General features: G+C 38.6%; 3 protein-coding genes across 11 annotated transcripts in view; 1 reads left to right on the top strand and 2 right to left on the bottom strand.

Moving 5' to 3' along the window:
* Positions 1 to 23,361, top strand: part of LOC111197605 (zinc finger protein 239-like) — a 270,756-nt gene that overhangs the window by 102,975 nt on the left and 144,420 nt on the right. For 2 of the 7 annotated variants that reach the window (XM_049478111.1, XM_049478113.1), the window contains exon 2: positions 15,949 to 17,911. In XM_049478111.1, the coding sequence (XP_049334068.1) occupies positions 16,093 to 16,980 (888 nt within the window). In that variant the 5' untranslated portion in view covers positions 15,949 to 16,092 and the 3' untranslated portion in view covers positions 16,981 to 17,911. Of the gene's footprint in view, positions 1 to 12,963; positions 13,185 to 14,142; positions 14,363 to 15,081; positions 15,838 to 15,948; positions 18,173 to 23,361 lie in introns of those variants that run through there. The other 5 variants (XM_049478114.1, XM_049478112.1, XM_049478115.1 and 2 more) reach the window with 5 other exon arrangements.
* The window catches only part of LOC111189489 (NACHT, LRR and PYD domains-containing protein 12-like), a 382,248-nt gene that overhangs the window by 233,427 nt on the left and 125,460 nt on the right, over positions 1 to 23,361 (bottom strand). The gene's annotated exons all lie outside the window — the stretch shown is intronic.
* Positions 4,453 to 23,361, bottom strand: part of LOC125801413 (zinc finger protein 239-like) — a 181,851-nt gene continuing 162,942 nt past the window's right edge. Inside the window, exons 2-3 of one of the 3 annotated variants that reach the window (XM_049478101.1) lie at positions 6,772 to 6,962; positions 4,453 to 6,660 (exon numbers count right to left, since the gene is read on the bottom strand). In XM_049478101.1, the coding sequence (XP_049334058.1) occupies positions 5,627 to 6,514 (888 nt within the window). In that variant the 5' untranslated portion in view covers positions 6,515 to 6,660; positions 6,772 to 6,962 and the 3' untranslated portion in view covers positions 4,453 to 5,626. Of the gene's footprint in view, positions 6,661 to 6,771; positions 7,192 to 11,212; positions 11,302 to 23,361 lie in introns of those variants that run through there. The other 2 variants (XM_049478099.1, XM_049478100.1) reach the window with 2 other exon arrangements.

Genomic DNA, 23,361 nt, shown 5'->3' with positions numbered 1-23,361 from the left:
ATTAATCTCACACTTGATTCGTTAATCCTTTTTTAAATTGTTTTATACGGATGGTTGTTAAGATAACTCCCAAGGAGTAAAAAACACGTTGACATGGTTCTTTTGTGTATAGAGAACACACAAGCATCAGGTTCCTATTCAGGTACGTCTTTTAGGAAGCGGTGGGACGTCGCTTGTCTATCGCGTAAGGAGGTCTCAGCGACAATGTAACGATGTAACTGTGAGCATCGCATAAACAGCTCTCCGACGTACCTGTGCTGTCTGGGGATTATGGTGATGTGATTTACAGACATGCGTCAGCCACTACACTCAAACCAGTAGATTTTATGTATCATGCGGCGCTAAGATTACTGGTACACATCACTGTTCACTCTATGAAAAAGTTGCATGGTCTTCTCTTGCTGTGCGCCGGGAAACACACTGGTTCGTTTTCTTTTTTAAAGCACTTCCTCACCATATGCCACCGTACATCACATAAACGCTTCTTAAAAATAACCACCTACCAGACTCACTCCAGTAACTGGATCGTCGAGAGTTTTAAATGAAATGGGAAAATCTGCTTTTCGTTACAGTGAACCAGCGAGCTGGAATTCACTACAGGAAACTCTAAAGCTCAGCTGGTGTCACTAAATCATTTTAAACTTCTAGTCTCTAAAGATCTTTATGATGTTTGGTATGTTTTCAGTTTCTTTATTTTTTTTAGTAAACCTATTAGTTTTTAATGCTGGTTTGTTTTAGCTATTTTTCCACATTTCTTTTTAGTTTCTTTGTTTTCTTTTATTATTTTTAGGTATTGCTTATGTAACCCCTAGAAAAATGGTCCTGAGTTCTATCTATTCTTTCCCTTCTCTATGTTTGTAGAAATTAAATAAAATAATAGAAAATATAAAACACAATAAAAGGACCATCACACAGGTATATAAAAAAGCTAGTAGTTACTGAGTTTGATACTGAGTGTATCAAAACAGTAGGGCAAAATAAGGCTTAGAATCGAGTGTCGAGTGACTTTTAACAAAAAAATACATTAATAGCAGGCTTCAATCAACAATAGAGTTATATCTTTTCAAGACAGAGCAGTTTAGTACCTTTTTAGGTGCAATAGTACAACTACAGTGTGTGCAGAATTATTAGGCAAGTTGTATTTGAGAGGATTCTTTTTATTATTGAACAACAACTTTGTTCTCAATCAACCCAAAAGACTCATTAAAGCTTAATATTTTTGGAGTTGGAGTGGGTTGTTTTTAGATCTTAATGAGGATATCTGTTTTTGCAGATAACCATTACTGTGCAGAATTATTAGGCAACTTAATAAAAAAAAACAAATATATACCCATATTACTTGTTTATTTTCACCAGGTAAACCAATATAACAACTCAAAATTTAGCAATGAACATGTTTGACATTCAAAAACAAAACCAAAAACGAATCGGTGACCAATAAATCCACCTTTTTTACGGTGACACTCAAAAGCCTTCCATCCATATTCTGTCAGTTTCTTGATCTGTTTACGATCAACATTGCGTGCAGCAGCCACCACAGCATTCCAGACACTGTTCAGAGAGGTGTACTGTTTTCCCTCTGTGGATCTCACATTTTATGAGGGACCACAGGTTCAGATCAGGTGAACAAGGGGGCCATGGCGTTATTTTTTCTTCTTTTAGACCTTTACTGGCCAGCCACGCTGTGGAGTATTTGGATGCGTGATGTGATGGAGCATTGTCCTGCATGAGAATCATGTTTTTCTTGAACGGTACTGACGTCTTCCTGTACCACTGCTTAAAGAAGGTGTCTTCTGGAAACTGGCAGTAGGTCTGGGAGTTGAGCTTCACTCCATACTCAATCCGAAAAGGTCCCACAAGTTCATCTTTGATGATACCAGCCCATACCAGTACCCCACCTCCACCTTGCTGGCGTCTGAGTCGGAGTGGAGCACTCTGCCCTTTACTGATCCAGCCTCGGGCCCATCCATCTGGCCACGCTCATTTCATCAGTCCATAAAACCTTTGAAAAATCAGTCTGAAGATATTTCTTGGCCCAATCTTGACGTTTTATCTTATGTATCTTGTTCAAAGGTGGTCATGGTCATTTTTTAGCCTTCCTTTCCTTGGCCATGTCCCTGAGTATCGCACACCTTGTGCTTTTTGATACTCCAGTAAATGTTGCATCTCTGAAATATAGCAAAACTGGTGGCAAATAGCATCTTGGCAGCTTCACACTTGATTTTCCTCAATTCATGGGCAGTTATTTTGCGCCTTTTTTCCAACACGCTTCTTGTGACCCTGTTGGCTATTTGCCATGAAACGCTTGATTGTTCGGTTATCAAACTTCAAAAGTTTGTCCATTTCAAGACTGCTGCATTCCTCTGCAAGACATCTCACAATTTTTGACTTTTCAGAGTCCGTCAAATCTCTCTTCTGACATATTTTGCCAAAGGAAAGGAAGTTGCCTAATAATTAAGCAAACCTTATATAGTGTGTTGATGTCATTAGACCACACCCCTTCTAAATACAGAGATGCACATCACCTGATTAACTTAATTAGTAGTTGGCTCTCAGGCCTATACAGCTTGGAGTAGGACAACATGTATTAAAAGGATGATGTGATCAAAATACCCATTTGCCTAATAATTCTGCACACAGTGTATAGTGTGCAAATACCCATATGTAAACTTAAGACACAAATAAGAGTTATATTTTAAACAGTACCCCAATTATTTAAATGACTTTTAATTAATTAATTAATTAAATAAATAAACAATTGGTTTAATGATTATTATTGCTCAGAATTATATTTAAGGATTAGACCTTATTTTTAGAAGTAGTATCTTAGATTTTATCTATAGGATTGATTTTAGGTTAATATAACCTTTTTTCTTACTTTCAGAACTACACTGTCAGTTATATATTTAAACCCTTAATCAGAAATGTACCTTAAATAAGAAAAAATACCTTTTAAAGTTAGTTTGTAAAATAAAATACCATCTTAAATTAAATATGTGGGCCCACTCTAAAGAATACACTCATAAAGAACAGAATTATAGATGAAATGAACAGAACTAAACGGTGCAGGTCTGGTTCGGAGCTTAATGTCCGCTTTACTCTAACGAGCAGAAATAAGAGTTTCAGATTTACCTCAGATTCAGTGAATATGAGCGGGAGCAGAACGCGGGGTCCTGCAGCACGGAGCGTTTTCCCTCAGAGGAACTCTGATCCACGCGGGGACTCAGAGCGCTCTCTGGTTAGCAGTGTTAGCGGTCCTGGTGTTCAGTGGAGGCGGAGAGAGCGCGAGTCAGTCCGGGGAACAGTCTGTCGGAGCGGCGCTGCAGCGGAGAGTTCACGGCTAGCGCAGAGCAGCTAATACACGAGGCTAAACACAGCTAGCCGAGCTGGCTAAGCTAACAGTGCTAACAGAACTTTACTTATAGAGAGATTATCCCAGCTTTATCCACCAGCACACTCTCAGTATGGACTTCAGTGTCCTTAAAACTACCGGTTAGTTTAATTAATACTGATTATTAGTGAATTTAGTTCAGCCTGTGAGGAACTTTTTCCTCCTCGCCTCTCCCGCGCTGCTACTCCCGCATCTCCGCTGTTCTCTCTCGTCCCGTGGGCGGGCCCGTTCCAATCCTCTACTCCACCCTTCACCTGTACACTTCTCCCTCAGTAGATCCCTTAATCACTTTTAGCTAACCTTCCTGCATTAACACAGAAAATAAATGAAATATGTACTCTGTACTACTTTTCTTTTTAAACTATTTACACAAACACAATGACTATTTTGAACATGTTTAGTACTCTTTTAAACCATCACTATGCATTTATAAGACTTTAATTATTGCTGTATTTATTTGTGTATCTATTTTAGAACTATTTTTTTTACCCGGGGCTACATGAGAAATAAAGAAGATTTACAAGAAAAAAATTTGCAAGAAATAAAACAAATTTACCAGACTGTTACACACTGTTACTAGTGCTGAAACACTTACATTGGTCAGTAAAAAAGCAACTGCTTTGTTTGTACATTTAGCTAGGCTAGCTACCAATAATAGTGGTCAGTTAAACAGCAAATGCTGTGTTTGGATATTTAGTTAGCTAGCTATCAATACTAGTAGTCAGTAATACAGGAAATGCTTTGTTTATACATTTGGTCAGTAAAATAGCAAATGCTGTGTTTGGATATTTAGCTAGACAAGCTACCAATAATAATGGTCAATAATTAAGTAAATAACAATTAAGTATAGTTGGTGAATGACTATGCTCTTCAAAAAACAACACAACCCACAAGCATTCACATAAAAAAAACCTTATAAACATGAAATCAAGTTAAAAACATGTTACTCTACCTTTGGAAGTTATTGTATATTTAACCCTTTTAAGCCTGAACCAATAACAAAAAAACATATTTTTTTCCGAATTTCAATCTTAAATTGACTATTATGTTACACTTCAACACAAATCCATTTTACATTGGATTTCTCTGTTGGGCGCCTTTGAGTATTTAACAAATAATAACATGAGACAATCTCAGGCCTATAGGTTTCATGTCAAACATATGTTGAGAAAACACAATGAGATTGCAGATCTGCAATCTAAAAGCCGTTAATTAAAACACACAGATGAGTAAATATAGAGGTGAAGCAATACAAAGATAATAGTTTGTAGTGGATAAAAACAATTAAGAAACTACAAGATTTGGATATTCTTAGTACATTTTGGAGATTAAAAACCTTAAACAACATATAATATTAAATAAGAAAAAGATAAGAGAGCATAAAACTTGAGTAATACAACAACCAAATATCCCTCTATGGTAACAGATTTTTAATCAGAACGACTGAACCATATAATGAGAACACCAGCAAAGGGAATGAATGAGCCCACAACCTCATTGCGCTACACAAGCCTGGAGTGGGTTGATTTCAGTTTGAGAACTACAGCTGGAGCGTTTTATTTAACCTCTGGAAAGGATTTTGTTGGCCTCTCTGCAGAGTCTGGATGCTCCTCTGGTCCAGATGGCAGTACCCAGCACAGTGTCGTCTCTCTGTGGCTCTGGGTCTCACTTTTGGGAGCACACTCTGGAGTTCCTCAGGTGGTGTTTTCAATTCTTCTTTCATGCAGATGGGCCTAGTGGTTAATAGTATTAAGCTAAGCTATGCTAAGCTTGGGGAACTGAGGACGGCTTCCACAGAGTGAAAAAAGAGATACTAGAAATTAATAGAAATAATCAAATCTGCATATACTAGAAAGGGGGTTAAAATCATTAAAATCATAAGCTCTGAAGGTTTGGTCCAAAACATTTAGTTGCCAGCTAGGAATCCTACTCACTATGACATCTAAATTTTAAAGACTAAGTTTTTTCCATTCTTCAGAACTGAACTCCTACCGTAACTACCCTAAAAGCTCAGCTCTGTCTCACAAAGAATGTCCTGGAATATCAAACATATTAGAAAACATAACATGGAATTCAATAAACATGATCGCTGGATGAGATTCATTTTGCTGAACCTGTAAAATCCATTGTTAAATTCAGTTCATGTTTGTTTCTGGTGGAACGTGTCCCAAGCGACAAAGTAAAACATTTGTGTAGGATAAGGTGTTCTGTCTGAAAGACTTTCGATTTGCACTTTTAATTGCCGTGGGACAAATTTGGTACAGTTTTCTCTCCTGTGTGAATGCGCTGGTGATTTTTGAGATGACTCTGTTGATTAAAACTCTTCCCACAGACTGAGCAGTGATACGGTTTCTCTCCTGTGTGAATGCGCTGGTGTTTTTTGAGACTATTCTGTTGAGTAAAACTCTTCCCACAGTCTGAGCAGTAATACGGTTTCTCTCCTGTGTGAATGCGCTGGTGTATTTGGAATGTAACCTGTTGAGTAAAACTCTTCCCACAGTCTGAGCAGTAATACGGTTTCTCTCCTGTATGAATGCGCTGGTGTTTTTGGAGAGCACTCTGTTCAGTAAAACTCTTCCCACAGTCTGAGCAGTAATACGGTTTCTCTCCTGTGTGAATGCGCTGGTGATTATTGAGAGTACTCTGTAAAGTAAAACTCTTCCCACAGTCTGAGCAGTAATACGGTTTCTCTCCTGTGTGAATGCGCTGATGTATTTTGAGATTACTCTGATGATTAAAACTCTTCCCACAGTCTGAGCAGTGATACGGTTTTTCTCCTGTGTGAATGCGCTGATGCAGTTTGACAGCATTCTGTTCATTAAAACTCTTTCCACAGTCTGAGCAGTGATACGGTTTTTCTCCTGTGTGAATGCGCTGGTGAATTTTGAGATTACTCTTTGCAGTAAATCTCTTCCCACAGTCTGAGCAGCAATATGGTTTCTCTCCTGTGTGAATGCGCTGGTGGTTTTTGAGATTACTCTGTTTAGTAAAACTCTTCCCACAGTCTGAGCAGTGATGTGTTTTTTCTCCTGTGTGAATGCGCTGGTGTTTTTTGAGATCACTCTGTTGAGTAAAACTCTTGACAGAGTGCTGATGTTTCTCCATGTCGGGACTTGGCTTCATTTGTCTGTTAAATGTATCAAACAATGTCTGCGTGTTCTGGAGGCTCTTCAGGATGGCTTGTTCTTCAACTCTTTTAGCAGTTTAACACTGCTCTTAGTTAAATATCCTGGTTGTTGGTGATGAAGTTCAGGAGAATAATTTCATTTCTGGAAAACACAAAGAAAAATGCAGTTGTATATTACAATAAAAGCAGGTCAATTAACTGAAGAGATCTGCCTGAGGTGCCTATATTGACATCTGAGACATCTTCATATCACCATAAATGTTTCAGTATTTTTCCTACTTCTAAGTCCTTAGTGTAAAGGGGGTGCTGGTGGTCCTCCAGCCACTAGAGGTAGCCCACATTTTACCACTTGCAATAATCAGGCTGACGCCTGTTTACTGCCTTTATAAACACTGCCCACTGTTTAGACAAACAGTCTTGATTCTTTTCTGGTCTCACTAGAACCTGACATCAATGGCTTAACTAATTTGTTTACTAAATCAATATAGCGGACACGGTGGCGTATCACAGCATCCGGTCGAAGCCCAACTTCATCTGTAGAACCAGAGAGCAGCAGAAGCTCTACACCAGCAGATTCAGAGCAGCAGCTCCAAATTTCATCAACTCTAACTAAATGTTACTAAAGCAGTAAATCATTCTAGCACTTCCACCTTAAATATTATCAATTCTTCTTAGTTGTCCTGAAAATGTAACTAAACATTTAGTGAATAAAATAAAAGGACTATATTAACTCATACAGTGCATTTCAGCAGTTTGGAATTAATATGCTCGAGAGAGAGTGAATTCTTGTCCTGCCTCTTTCCTGTTTTTATGTTCTAGACATGAGATAATATAATTTTTTTCCAGACGAGGGACCGAAAGACATAAATCCTTGGGTTTTACAGATTGAGTGGGTCAGCCACCACACTCGCTGCTATCGCTACTGTGTTGCCAGATCTCTCTTAAAAAGTCCACACTAAATTTTTTTTTCCCCCGCAAGACAGGTTTAAGCTTGACTAGAAATATTGTCACATTTTAATCTCACGAGATCTCGTGCCTCGGGATCTTTTCACACCCCTAATTTTAATTATGAAAGATGTTTTTGTTTCTTTAAAATAAAATATCTAAAAAAAAAAAGCAAATGGATGGATGTCGGAAAATGCAGCGTCTATTGATGTCTGAAATGCAAGAAATGATGATTTGATGCCTTGGCTGGCCACATTATCTTACTTAGAAGGAAGTGCAGGAAAGTTTGTATCCAAATTAAAATAATAAAATATGTCCTGAGTTGGTGACAGGACAAAAACACTGGTAACATTAGCCAGCAAAGTAAAATTAGCTACTTGGTTAAAAAAAAGCACTGGTAACATTGACTAGCTAGATAACATTAGCTACTTGGTTAAAAAAAGCACTGTGAACATTGGATAGCTAGATAAAATTAGATACTTGGGTTAAAAATGCACTTGGAACATTAGATAGCTAGATGATGTTTGCTATTGGTAAAAAAAAATCGCTGGTTACATTAGATAGCTAGCGAACATCAGCTACTTTGGTCTCTTATTATGGGCCAGTTCTGCCTATTAAACAGTTCTCTTTTTCTCTCTGCCAGTTGCATTCAGGAAACACATCAGCTCCAATCTTACATGCACTCTTAAACATTATTCCCACATAAAAAAATCACATTATAAAACATTTTACTATTGCAAACACTTTTTTAAATATGCATAAAAAGCTGTGTGCTGCTTTTTATGTACCACGAACGATGGAGAAAAATATCAAATAAAGCAACTGTATAGAGGTGTACATTAATTTTGAAGGTAACATAAGGTTCTAGCCACCTTTAGCTAACCTAACCAATGCTATCTAAATAACTAAGCTAAGCTAGCAGGCAATTTCAAACAATAAAATACTATTAGAAGCCTGAATGTCTTAAACACATTAAATGTGTGATGAGTTGTTGTTATATAGCCTAAATGGTAGGATAATGTACAAGCTGTCTATAATGCTTAATCCTTTTCTTTATAATTAACTTTAGCTGTTAGGTGTGGTATTGGTAACAACACTGGGTCATTTTACAAGCTAATGGGCTCCTTGCACTCACAGCTCTGACACATTTCCGTTTTCAAATAATGCGGCTCGGACGTTTCCGGTTGAATTGTTTACATTCGCCTGTATAGGCAAATTCATAGACTGTATATAGCTGGACAGAGCATCGTCTCTTAAAAGTGAAGCCACCACAGGTCGGGCGCCCCCTGCTGTTCGGCTGCAGAAAGCTGTGTAACTCCACCCATCCCCATAGGTTTCAATGGCAAAACAGACAACTTTCAATCACATTTTTTTTCTAATATACTGTAATTCTACCTCCATTATTTAAATGCAGCAGCTAGTGTAACCTCTGCTTATATTGTCAAATTTTTATATCCCCACAGAATTCGGTTTTTAAAACTTTATTCGGCTCTATTCAAAAAAGGTGTGGTTATGGTAAAAGGGCTTCTTATGGGCGGGACCAATAACAGACCAGGCTTGTTCGAGATGCGGCTGCGCCTCGCCTTGCTGGTCAGCGAGAGCAGCCGCGTGCAGGTGGGCGGGGTGGAGGAGCGGAGAAGTCAGGTCGGACAGTCTCCACCTGCAGCCCACGTGAACAACACAGGATCTCGCGATGAATGCGCTGTTTGTTTACTTCTGGTGTGAATAAAATCGCAAAAGTGAAACAGAGATAACATGAGTGTTATTAAATTGAGATAAAAACTTGTTATAAATATTTACGAAACATACTGTCATGTTACAGATGTATTGTGTAGCACTAAATTAATAATGGGATTAATTTTTTATTTGCAGACCAGCTTTTCTGTCCTTTGTTCTTGGAAATAAATACATCATGCTCATTTACACAGCTTTAATTGTTTAGCGCATTTCACAACACAAAAACAATAGAAGAAAAGAAAAGTAGATCTCAGTATAATAGTTATGTAGGTTTAAAGATAATTAATAAGAGCAGTTCAGGGCGCTTTATAAAACAGTAAAAATGATAGCAGTTGAGCTTTAATATGATATAAAATGCAGATTATGAACAAATAAATATTTTTGAATACTGCATGAAAATGAACTGTCTTGCTACTAGATATGACAGTGTAAATACTGTGTTTTTTAAGGGGTTTTAGAGGAGATATATATTTTAAAATAAAAAGATTCACACGTGATAGGTGTCGGTGGATCTTCTAACCAATGGGGATTAAGCTCTGTCGTCATCAGGGCGGCTCTAGGCTCCCGCAGTTGGTGGGAAGCAACTGCGGCGCCTGGGTCAGACGGCTGCAGGCAGATTTCACTCGCGGGACTATAACGCCGGAAGTCATCGTCACGTGATGAAGGTGCAGACGCAAGTCGGACAAAAAAACTAACCAGCATGCACCATACCGAGCCAGGCGGCGATCGGACTGCGCAGCGCCGGGTTAAGTCGAACAAGCCTACCGTCAGCTCCGCTCCGCAGTCTGTGACCGCAAGGCAGCCCTCAGGGGCGGGGTTATTTAAATGAGTAGGCCATCTCTCCACAGCCTTTCTCCCTCCTCTGGTCTCTACTGCGCAGACTCTGGTCTCTGAATCGCCAAAATGGGGGAAGATTTTGGCTTCATTTTCATTGAATGAATGGGAACGGCGACACAGCGTCCATCTTTATATACAGTCTATGGGCAAAACGTACATTTTTTTTTACTGGCGAGAGGTCAAAATGGTCAGAAGTTAAACCAAAAACGTCAGAAGCTTGGAGGTGACTGGAAAAGCATGCAGTGCCACTGTTTTTTAAATGGAATTATTAACAATACAGCACCCAGGTTCCAAGTGTTTGGGAGAGGAGATCAGCTAAACGTACTTGGCTGAATGATCCACCAGCTAGCATTTTTATTATTATAGCTAGATATTATTATTATTATTATTATTGATATTATTATATTATTAATATTATAGCTAGATATTATTATTATTATTATAGCTAGCACTTTTATTATTATTAATATTATTAATGCTAGAATGTGTATGATTCTTTTTATAAGGATTATTATTTTTACTATCATTATTATTATAGTTAGCATTGTTATAGCCAGCATTTTTATTATTATAGCTAGCATTTGTCTAATTATTTTTATGATGATTATTATAGTTAGCATTATTATTGTTACTAGCATTTTATTAGACTTCCATTTGATAACAGGAGAAGCTAACAACTATCAGTAATGCACCTAGCAAGCTAGTTAGCTATACTAGCTAATGCTGAGCTGTGTGGGCTAACGTAAAATATAAGAAAAAATCTTCGTAGTGTGTAGGTATGATATAGTTTATAGGTATATAGTTTAAAGTCTTTCTCTAGCTTTCTAGTGGAAGGCTTTACTGGTCTCCTTGACGTTGAGGTAAATTTTTAGAAGCTCTTGTAAACACCAGCTGAAAATACTGCCATAACGAGTGTACTGGAAAAGCCAAACAGGAAACGCTGGAGCAGCACTGATGAAAAGTAGTTGTGCAAAGAGCGCATTTTGCTAATGCTAATGCTCCTGCCATAGTGCTGGAAAAATCTGTAAATCTAAGCTTACTGTAAATAAACAGAAGCGCTTTACACCCAAATAGTTTTCAGGGGAGAAATCTGTGTAGATCCAGCGCTTGGTTGGCATTTGAAATAAAAAGAGAGAGAGAGAGAGAGAGAGAGAGAGAGAGAAACTTCTTCATACCTTCTGTAGTTCAGCTGATCCTGCTCTTCCTCCGAGCAGCGCGAAGACAGCAACATTAGAGGGACAAATCCGACGGCAACCGGAAGTGCGTGTTTCAAAATAAAAGACCCAAGCGGTTAATACATTTTTAGTTAATATTAGACAAAATGCAATTTTAATATCCTTAGGCTACACTATTATTATAATATTTGAAAACAAAAAGTAGTATTATATATGAAAAAATACGTATACACATTATTTTATCCCATTAAATGATATTAATAAAGAGTGGGCATAGTTTTATCAATCTGCTGTCTAAACTATACATTGTGTCAACATAAACCCATAGTGAAAAATATTCATCAGACCCTCCTCTGTCAGAAAACATGGAGTTGTCTATGAAAAAAGCAGAATTGTAGATGAAGGAGTCATCACACTATAGGCGATACATGGTTATATCCCATTAAATTATATGAATACAGGGTGGGCATAGTTGTATCAGTCTGCTGCCTAAACTATACATTGTGTCAACATAAACCCATAGTGAAATTAATTCATCAGACCCTCCTCTGTCAGAAAACATGTAGTTTACTATCAAAAAAGCGTAATTGTAGACGTAGGGGTCACTTATACTATAGTTGATACATGCCATTAAATTATCTTAATACAGAAAGGGCATAGTTTTATCAGTCTGCAGACTAAACTATACATTGTGTCAACATAAACCCATAGTGAAATTAATTCATCAGACCCTCCTCTGTCAGAAAACATGGAGTTATCTATGAAAAAAGCTTAATTGTAGATGTAAGAGTCATCAAACTATAGGCGATAAATAGTTATATACCATTAAATGATATGAATACAGGGTGGGCATAGTTTTATCAGTCTGCTGCCTAAACTATACATTGTGTCAACATAAACCCATAGTGAAATTAATTCATCAGACCCTCCTCTGTCAGAAAACATGGAGTTATCTATGAAAAAAGCGTAATTGTAGATGTAGGAGTCATCACACTATAGGCGATAAATGGTTATATACCATTAAAGGATATTAATACAGAATAGGCATAGTTGTATCAGTCTGTAGCCTAAACTATACATTGTGTCAACATAAACCCATAGTGAAATTAATTAATCAGACCCTCCTCTGTCAGAAAACATGGCGTTTACTATCAAAAAAGCGTAATTGTAGATGTAGGAGTCACTTATACTATAGGCGATACATGGTTATATCCCATTAAATGATATGAATACAGGGTGGGCATAGTTGTATCAGTGTGCTGCCTAAACTATACATTGTGTCAACATAAACCCATAGTGAAATTAATTCATCAGACCCTCCTCTGTCAGAAAACATGGAGTTTACTATCAAAAAAGCGTAATTGTAGATGTAGGAGTCATCACACTATAGGCAATAAATGGTTATATCCCATTAAATGATATGAATACAGAATAGGCATAGTTGTATCAGTCTGCTGTCTAAACTATACATTGTGTCAGCATAAACCCATAGTGAAATTAATTCATCAGACCCTCCTCTGTCAGACTACAACTATTTCATCACCGCAGAGATAATTATTAAAGCTTATAAACTGCAGTTTTAATCCTTTTAAAACAGGTCTGTGTGTAACTCCAGCATCAGTAGCAGTAATGCTAGTAAATCTACTGAATAAAAACATTAGTTTTAGAAAATGGAAAGATAGGGGTACGTTTTCTTTCCTATTTTAGTGAAATACTTTGTTCTACTTTGTAGAATTAAAGGAAAACCCCAGAGAAGTAGTTCTACAGTGTTTTAAATGAGAGTTTTAGCTGTTTAGCTCCATTCAGCTCCATGCATTGAGGACTCCCTCGCGGGCTCCCTCTAGCGGTGATGGGGTATAATGTGATATAGCGGGGGGATGGGCGGGGCTCTACATAACCCGGATGAGGCTGAGCTTCCGGGGTCTGTAGCTGGAGCGCCGGAAGAAGAGCAGGATCAGCTGAACTACAGAAGGTATGGAGAAATTTCTCTCTCTCTCTCTCTCTCTCTCTCTCTCTCTCTCTCTCTCTTTCTTTCAAAGGCAAGTGAGCACTGGATGTTAATCTACACAGATGTCTCTCCTGAAAACTGTTTATTTGGGTGTTTAAAGTGGTTCTGTTTATTTACAGTAAATTTAGATTTACAGGTTTTTTCAGCACTGAGGCAGGAGCATTAGCATTAGCAACATTAGCTTGTAAAATGACCCAGTGTTGTTACCAATACCACACCTAACAACTAAAGTTAATTATAAAGGAAAGGATTAACCATTACAGACAGCTTGTACATTATCCTACCATTTAGTCTATAAAACAACAACTTATCACAAATGTTATGTGTTTAAGGCTTCTAGTGGTATATTATTGTTTGAAATTGCCTGCTAGCTTAGCTTATTTATCGAAATAGCATTGGTTAGGTTAGCTAAAGTGGGCTAGAACCTTCACTTACCTTCAAAATTAATGTACCCTTCTATCCAGTTGCTGTATTTAAAAAAAAACTTATTTTATATTTTTCTCCATCGTTCGTGGTACATAAAATCACACAGCTTTTTATGCAGAGATTTAAAAAAGAGTTAGCAATAGTAAAATGTTTTATGATGTGATTTATTTTCTGAGAATGTTTAAGTGTTCTTCTACAGTGGGAGCTGACATGTTTCCTTAGCGCGACTGACAGATAGAAAAAGAGAGCTGTTTAATAGGCAGAACTGGCCCATAATAGGGGACCAAAGTAGCTGGTGTTAACTAGCTAGCTAATGTTGCCAGCGTTTCTTTTTTAACCAGTAGCTAACATTATCTAGCTAGCCAATGTTCCCAGTGTTTTTTAACCAAGTAGCTAATGTTCTCTAGCTAGCCAATGTTCACAGTGCTTTTTTTAACGAAGTATCTAATGTTACCTTGCTGGCTAATGTTGCCAATGTTTTTGTCCTGTCACCTAGTGTGGACTTTTTAAGAGGGATCTTGCAACACAGTAGCGATAGCAGCGAGTGTGGTGGCTGAGCTGTGAGAGCAGCTCTTAACAGAAGAGGAAAATACAGGCAGTTGCGTAGAAGATGCTTCTGCTACTTTTAAGTCGTATGTCTGGCTGCATTTTGGCTCCAGTGGAAACAATAAAAGATAACAGAGTGACCAACAAGACACAAACCATATATAAATACTGTAAGTTAATCCTACACGTGACTGTTTCATAGGCAGTTGTACTAATCCCTTAGCTCTGTACTGTATTTAAAAAATGTTCTGTCTCTGTTTGCACTTCAAGCATAGTCTTAATATGACTAATTATGGTTATGCATAGTTAAATTACAAGAGATTTAGCACTTTATAAGACCTAAAATTATTCTTATTTTTATTTCTTATAGAATCAATGTGAGCGAAACCAGCCTGTTAAGTTTGCGTTATATGATTTTGTCAAATAAAACAAAATCTAGTTTTCAAGCCATTTTTCATTTTTGAAGTTTTCATTAAAGTTTTATTTTTAAATCTCATCTCGTTCTCGTGAACCCATTATCGTGTCTCGTCTTGTGATATTAGTGTCTCGTCACACCCCTAATTAAAATGTAATTGCTGGAGCTGTGATGGTATGTAGATGCAAGAGATAAGTCTCCACTGATACTGTACTTTGTATAAAAGAACATTTATTATAATAAAATAATTAAAAAGCACCCGGGTTTCTTTGTGAAAGAGAACGTTAGCCAATCTTATCCTGAGCTCTCTGCCTCGTCATCGACCCACTCAATCTGTAAAACCCAAGGATTTATGTCTTTCGGTCCCTCGTCTGGAAAAAAGTAATATTATCTAAATATGGAAAAAGTTAAGTCAGGACAAGAATTCACTCTCTCTCAAGCAAATTCATTCCAAACTGCTGAGTTCATATAGTAATTTTATTTTATTCACTAAACGTTTTGTTACATTTCCTGGACAACTAAGAGAAATTGATAATATTTAAGGTGGAAGTGCTAGAATGATTTACTGCTTTAGTAACATTTAGTTAGAGTTGATGAAATTTGGAGCTGCTGCTCTGAATCTGCTGGTGTAGAGCTTCTGCTGCTCTCTGGTTCTACAGATGAAGTTGGGCTTCGACCAGATGCTATGATACGCCACCATTTACTAAATTGATTTAGTAAACAAATCAGTTAAGCCATTGATGTGGAGCTGCAGTCTTTCTGGGTAAAAAGCACAATTACAATTACATTTCTCACCAAATTTTCACTTGTGATCTACATAAAAAGGACTTTAGGAGTGCATATCACTGTTAGTCTGAAGCTAATGTGTTGGAAAATAATGTTATCTGGAGTTGTAAAAAAGGAATGTTTTATAAATTAGTGTGAAGGAAAAAGCTTTGGACATCATTGGTCACGTGATCAATGTAGAATGATTTTGGCACAAGCCTCGAAGCTTCAGATTAAAGGGTAAAAATGTTTTCTTCTTTCTTTACGTTCTCAGGATCTAGGGAGACCAGAAAAGAATCAAGACTGTTTGTCTAAACAGTGGGCAGTGTTTATAAAGGCAGTAAACAGGCGTCAGCCTGATTATTGCAAGTGGTAAAATGTGGGCTACCTCTAGTGGCTGGAGGACCACCAGCACCCCCTTTACACTAAGGACTTAGAAGGGGGAAAAATACTGAAACATTTATGGTAATATGAAGATGTCTCAGATGTCAATATAGGCACCTCAGGCAGTTCTCTTCAGTTAATTGACCTGCTTTTATTGTAATATACAACTGCATTTTTCTTTGTGTTTTCCAGAAATGAAATTATTCTCCTGAACTTCATCACCAACAACCAGGATATTTAACTAAGAGCAATGTTAAACTGCTAAAAGAGTTAGCACAAGCCGTCCTGAAGAATCTCCAGAACACACAGACATTGTTTGATACGTTTAACAGACAAATGAAGCCAAGTCCCGACATGGAGAAACATCAGCACTCTGTCAAGAGTTTTACTAAACAGAGTGATCTCAAAAAACACCAGCGCATTCACACAGGAGAGAAACCGTATTACTGCTCAGACTGTGGGAAGAGTTTTACTAAACAGAGTCATCTCAAAATTCACCAGCGCGTTCACACAGGAGAAAAACCGTATCACTGCTCAGACTGCGGGAAGATTTTTACTGCACCAAATACTATCAAAATACACCAGCGCATTCACACAGGAGAGAAACCGTATCACTGCTCAGACTGTGGGAAGAGTTTTACTAAACAGAGTAATCTCAAAATTCACCAGCGCATTCACACAGGAGAGAAACCGTATCACTGCTCAGACTGTGGGAAGAGTTTTACTAAACAGAGTAATCTCAAAATTCACCAGCGCATTCACACAGGAGAGAAACCATATCACTGCTCAGACTGTGGGAAGACTTTTAATCAACAGAGTAAACTCAAAATACATCAGCGCATTCACACAGGAGAGAAACCGTATCACTGCTCAGACTGTGGGAACAGTTTTACTGCACCAAATACTCTCAAAATACACCAGCGCATTCACACAGGAGAGAAACCGTATTACTGCTCAGACTGTGGGAAGAGTTTTACTGAACCGAGTAGTCTCAAAACACACCAGCGCATTCACACAGGAGAGAAACCGTATTACTGCTCAGACTGTGGGAAGAGTTTTACTCAACAGAGTAATCTTCAAAAACACCAGCGCATTCACACAGGAGAGAAACCGTATCACTGCTCAGACTGTGGGAAGAGTTTTAATCAACAGAGTAAACTCAAAAAACACCAGCGCATTCACACAGGAGAGAAAACTGTACCAAATTTGTCCCACGGCAATTAAATTGCAAATCGTAAGTCTTTCAGACAGAACACCTTATCCTACACAAATGTTTCACTTTGTCACTTGGGACACGTTCCACCAGAAACAAACATGAACTGAATTTAACAATGGATTTTACAGGTTCAGCAAAATGAATCTCATCCAGCGATCATGTTTATTGAATTCCATTATGTTCCATTATGAATTCCGTTATGTTTTCTTATATGTTCGATATTCCAGGACATTCTTTGTGAGACAGAGCTGAGCTTTTAGGGTACTTACGGTAGGAGTTCAGTTCTGAAGAATGGAAAAAACGTAGTCTTTAAAATTTAGATGTCATAGTGAGTAGGATTCTTAGCTGGCAACTAAATGTTTTGGACCAAACCTTCAGAGCTTATGATTTTAATGATTTTAACCCCCTTTCTAGTATATGCAGATTTGATTATTTCTATTAATTTCTAGTATCTCTTTTTTCACTCTGTGGAAGCCGTCCTCAGTTCCCCAAGCTTAGCATAGCTTAGCTTAATGCTATTAACCACTAGGCCCATCTGCATGAAAGAAGAAGTGAAAACACCAGCTGAGGAACTCCAGAGTGTGCTCCCAAAAGTGAGACCCAGAGCCGCAGAGAGACGACACTGTGCTGGGTACTGCCATGTGGACCAGAGGAGCATCCAGACTCTGCAGAGAGGCCAACAAAATCCTTTCCAGAGGTTAAATAAAACACTCCATCTGTAGTTCCCATACTGAAATCAACCCACTCCAGGCTTGTGTAGTGCAGTAAGGTTGTGGGCTCATTCATTCCCTCTGATGGTGTTCTCGTTTGTCTGTGGTTCAGTCGTTCTGATTAAAAATCTGTTACCATAGAGGGATGTTTGGTTGTTGTATTACTCAAGTTTTATGCTCTCTTATCTTTTTCTTATTGAATATTATATGTTGTTTACGGTTTTTAATCTCCAAAATTTACTAAGAATATCCAAATCTTGTAGTTTCTTAATTGTTTTTATCCACTACAAACTATTATCTTTGTATTGCTTCACCTCTATATTTACTCATCTGTGTGTTTTAATAAACGTCTTTTAGATTGCAGATCTGCAATCTCATTGTGTTTTCTCAACATATGTTTGACATGAAACCTATAGGCCTGAGATTGTCTCATGTTATTATTTGTTAAATACTCAAAGGCGCCCAACAGAGAAATCCAATGTAAAATGGATTTGTGTTGAAGTGTAACACAATAGTCAATTTAAGATTGAAATTCGGAAAAATATGTTTTTTGTTATTGGTTCAGGGTTAAATATACAATAACTTCCAAAGGTAGAGTAACATGTTTTTAACTTGATTTCATGTTTATAAGGTTTTTTTTATGTGAATGCTTGTGGGTTGTGTTGTTTTTTGAAGAGCATAGTCATTCACAAACTATACTTAATTGTTATTTACTTAATTATTGACCATTATTATTGGTAGCTTGTCTAGCTAAATATCCAAACACAGCATTTGCTATTTTACTGACCAAATGTATAAACAAAGCATTTCCTGTATTACTGACTACTATTATTGATAGCTAGCTAACTAAATATCCAAACAACAGTATTTGCTGTTTTACTGACCATTATTATTGATAGCTAGCCTAGCTAAATGTACAAACAAAGCAGTTGCTTTTTTTACTGACCAATGTAAGTGTTTCAGCACTAGTAACAGTGTGTAACAGTCTGGTAAATTTGTTTTATTTCTTGCAATTTTTTTTCTTGTAATTTGTGTTCTCTTTCAAGCATTCATTTGGTATCTCACTATGGGATACACCCCTCTCGCATATTTCTCATGTAGCCCCGGGTAAAAAATGTAAAACTGCCTAGTTCTAAAATAGATACACAAATAAATACAGTAATAATTAAAGTCTTATAAATGCATAGTGATGGTTTAAAAGAGTACTAAACATGTTCAAAATAGTCATTGTGTTTGTCTAAATAGTTTAAAAAGAAAAGAAAAGCAGTACAGATTACATATTTCATGTTTTCTTGTGTTTTTGCAAGAAGGTCACTTAAAAGTGATTAAGGGATCTACTGAGGGAGAAGTGTACAGGTGAAGGGTGGAGTAGAGGATTGGAACGGGCCCGCCCACGGGACGAGAGAGAACAGCGGAGATGCGGGAGTAGCAGCGCGGGAGAGGCGAGGAGGAAAAAGTTCCTCACAGGCTGAACTAAATTCACTAATAATCAGTATTAATTAAACTAACCGGTAATTTTAAGGACACTGAAGTCCATACTGAGAGTGTGCTGGTGGATTAAGCTGGGATAATCTCTCTATAAGTAAAGTTCTGTTAGCACTGTTAGCTTAGCCAGCGCGGCTAGCTGTGTTTAGCCTCGTGTATTAGCTGCTCTGCGCTAGCCGTGAACTCTCCGCTGCAGCGCCGCTCCGACAGAATGTTCCCCGGACTGACTCGCGCTCTCTCCGCCTCCACTGAACACCAGGACCGCTAACACTGCTAACCAGAGAGCGCTCTGAGTCCCCGCGTGGATCAGAGTTCCTCTGAGGGAAAACGCTCCGTGCTGCAGGACCCCGCGCTCTGCTCCCGCTCATATTCACTGAATCTGAGGCAGGGCCGTGGCTAAGGGCGGGCATTGGGGGGCAGTGCCCGTCCAATTACAATGTCGTGCCCCCCCCACCCAAAACATTTTTTCATATATGAAATAATTTATATGTGGAACAAAATCACACATATGAATCTAGCAATATTTTACTGTTTTATTTAATCGAACATTTAATTTTCATGTATGTTCTGAAACATACAAAAAACAAACAAAGCGAGCCTATAACGAACTAGTGTTTCAGTACGGAATTAATAAGCAGCGCACAACAGTCTTGCTTACATAACAGCCTTGCAGACACCTCTACTTTTTATCCAGAGAGTTAAGCTTGCTAGCTAGCAAGCATTTTAAGCTACAGCTCAATGGATATAAGAAAATGGTTTCAAGTGCCATCTTCAGTCACTACCCAAGGTGCCGAAGGAAAAACTAACGCTGAAACAAATGTGCTTGACTTCGACATGAGGAGTGAACATGCTAATTCCAGTCATGCTAATTCTGAAGTTCACGGCGGAGGCAACGCCACCGGTAAAGATTCCAGCTTGGACAATTCTGGACATTTACAGCAGGTCCCTAATGATCTTGGGATTGAAAAACCCAACCAAGTCGCCCTGCATCAGTACCCCGTACGTCTTTTTCAGGGTAAGAATCGTGCTTTTGTAGCTTCGTGGTACCATAATCGAGAATGGCTAGAGTACAGCGTCCACGCCGATGCAGCCTTTTGTTATCCGTGCAGAAAGTTCGGCGGTGCTCGTGCTACTGACTCAACTTTCACTCATAAGGGGTACCGTGACTGGAAACATGCTACAGAGAGAGAGAAAGGGTTTCATAAACACTCCACTTCGAAAGAGCATATATCTTGCATGACGCTTTGGCTGGAGCATGGAAGGCGCATTAAAAATAACAGTGAGATTTCTACTCTACTCAACGCAGAGCAGCTGAGAAAAAACAGGTACTACGTTTCTGCTCTTATTGATGTTGTGGGATTTCTAGCAGAAAACCAGTTACCCTTAAGAGGAAATGCTGATGCTTTTGATGACATGGCAGAGGGAGGTAGTGGTCTGTTTTTATCTCTCCTGGATTACACCATTAAAAAAGACTCTGAACTGGCAGAAATAGTCAAAACTACTCCACGCAACGCAACGTACACGAGTCCGGACATACAGAACGAACTGATTTCCACATTGAGTAATGTAGTGACGGAGGCCATAGTGGAAGAAGTAGGGGAATCATGGTACACCATTAAGGTAGATGGAACGCGAGACCCCACTGGGTGTGAAAACATATCCGTTGTTCTTCGCTTCGTATCTGAACTATATGAAGCAACGGAGCGCCTTCTCACTGTAGCTACTGTCAGTGCAGGAGATGCAAAGACACTGACAGACACAATAATAACGGAGTTGACAAAAGCTGGACTGAGCACGTCAAAGATTCTAAGTCAAGTATATGACGGAGCATCCCTAATGTCAGGGAAGCACGGTGGCGTCCAGAAGTTATTACAAGAGAAACTAGGTCGAGAAATACCCTATGTGCATTGCTTAAACCACCAACTGCACCTAGTAGTGGTTCACGCGCTGACAGCAGAAAAGGCAATTACGGATTTTTTTGATATTTGTAACACCATGTACAAATTTTTCAGAAAGCCGTCTGTTGCAGCACAGTATAAGGGTGAGCGATTAAAGCGACTGCTTGATCAGAGATGGACTGGCCATTTCGCCACAGTATCTGCCATCATTGCATCTTACCAGGACATTACTTCTTTCTTGTCCGAGATTGAATCAGACCGGGCATACTGCTCTGAGATCAGGATGGAGGCTATCGGGCTGCTGCGAGAAATATCTGAGACAAACTTCATGTTCATTGCACGTCTTGTACAAAAGCTGCTAAAGCTTTTAGACCCCCCAAATAAGCTCCTCCAGGGTGAGGACATGGACCTTTTAACGGGACTTGAACTAGTTGCTTGCTCTACTGAATGTGTTCGTAAACTGCGCTGTGACACCGAGTTTGCTGATCTCTGGCGTGCCGTCACAGATAGTAATGCTCTTGTGACTCCCACAAAACGGCGACGTACATTCAGTAAGAATATGAGTCAGTATTTGGTTGAAGGTACGACTGCACAGAAGGATACTGACGAGACAGAATTACGAAGGCTGTTTTACAGTGCAATTGATAATGTGCTTGGAGAGCTGAATCAGCGTTTCAATGAACGGAATACTAAGCTTGCTCGTGCACTTGCTGCTTTTGATCCAAAAACCGATAATTTTTTAGACATAAACCTTGTGAAACATATCACAGACCTGGCCGGTTCTACCACAGTGGAGGAAGAGTGTCACATATTAGCCTGTCTGTCCTGTGTTTTTCCCTCTTTTGGTTTTCTGTGCTCCTGCCCTGTTTTCCTGTCTTGTGTTTCCAGCCATGTGCTTTTTTGAGCACATGGCATTGTTTTGTTATTGTTCTGTCTCCACCCTAGCCCCGCCCTAGCCCAGCCCTAGCCATTAGTGTTGTCACCTTGTGTCTTGTTTGTAACCCCGCCCCCTCATTACCTGTCTTCACCCTCCTTGTGTATAAATAGCCTCTTGTATGAGTGTTGCCTTGTGGAGTCTTTTGTATCTTTGCTGTCTGTATATCCAAGTTTTGTATTTTGTGAATATATGTTCCCTGAATCCAGGTCTGTTGTTTTGTTAATTCAGTAAGTGTACCTATTTTATTTTGTGTCCCTAGTGTTCTAGTTATTCAGTGTTTTGTTTGTTTAGTCATACTTAGTTTTGTTCTATTCAATATTCTACTTCTAAGGGTTTATTTCTTTATTTATGCGATACCCGTGTTTGTTTTCTGTTTTGTTTTCATTTATCTTGTTTATTAAAAATACTTGTAATATATCTGCACTTACGTCCACCCTCTCATACGTAACAAAGAGTTTGTTGTGGCAAAAACATTTTTTCAAACTCAAATGGAACGCGAAAAAGAAACTAAGTGGACTCTGAAACGACTCCTTCAGAACCACAACAAAACATTGGAAGCCATGCCAAGCGTCCTGATTGCGATGAAACTTGCTTTAACGTTTGGTGCTTCCACAGCCATGTGTGAGAATTCATTTTCAGTCTTGAAGAATGTTTTTACGGACCACAGACGTTCTATGCACCATATTCGGAAGGCACAGCTTGTGCAGCTAGCGTTCGAGCGAGATCTTACAAGAAAATGCACAAATGAATGGAAAGAAAAGGTCCTAAGGAGGTTCTGCTCCCGTCGTCTACAGCTTTTCTAATGGTGAGTAAACATGTGATTTTTACGGCATATTGGTCATTTTGATTATCCATGTGCGCTATCCTTTTCACTGTGATGTGGTGGTCTGACGTGATTAGAGTTAAATCTATTATTGGCTGTTCATTTCAGGACGAGGTCTTTCTGAGAAGCGGGTGTGGTATAAGGCGTGAGATTAGTTCATAACACACATTTTAGTTCTATTATATGTTTATATGCTTTGTAACTTGCTTTAAATCGGTGCTTAAATCTGCCCCCCCATGGACACCCATATGCCCACCCACTGAAAGAGTTCTGGCGACGGCTCTGATCTGAGGTAAATCTGAAACTCTTATTTCTGCTCGTTAGAGTAAAGCGGACATTAAGCTCCGAACCAGGCCTGCACCGTTTAGTTCTGTTCATTTCATCTATAATTCTGTTCTTTATGAGTGTATTCTTTAGAGTGGGCCCACATATTTAAAGGGGACATGAAACATTTCAGTTTGTACAAGTTTTCTAAGGTATTAAATATAATGGAATTTATTTGGGTGGATTTTTCTTATATAAAATGTTTACACACT

Source organism: Astyanax mexicanus, chromosome 4, assembly GCF_023375975.1.
Source record: "Astyanax mexicanus isolate ESR-SI-001 chromosome 4, AstMex3_surface, whole genome shotgun sequence".
In the NCBI taxonomy this organism is placed as follows: domain Eukaryota; kingdom Metazoa; phylum Chordata; class Actinopteri; order Characiformes; family Acestrorhamphidae; genus Astyanax; species Astyanax mexicanus.
The sequence above is the reverse complement of the archived record's forward strand: the minus strand, read 5'-3'. Positions and strand labels throughout refer to the sequence as shown.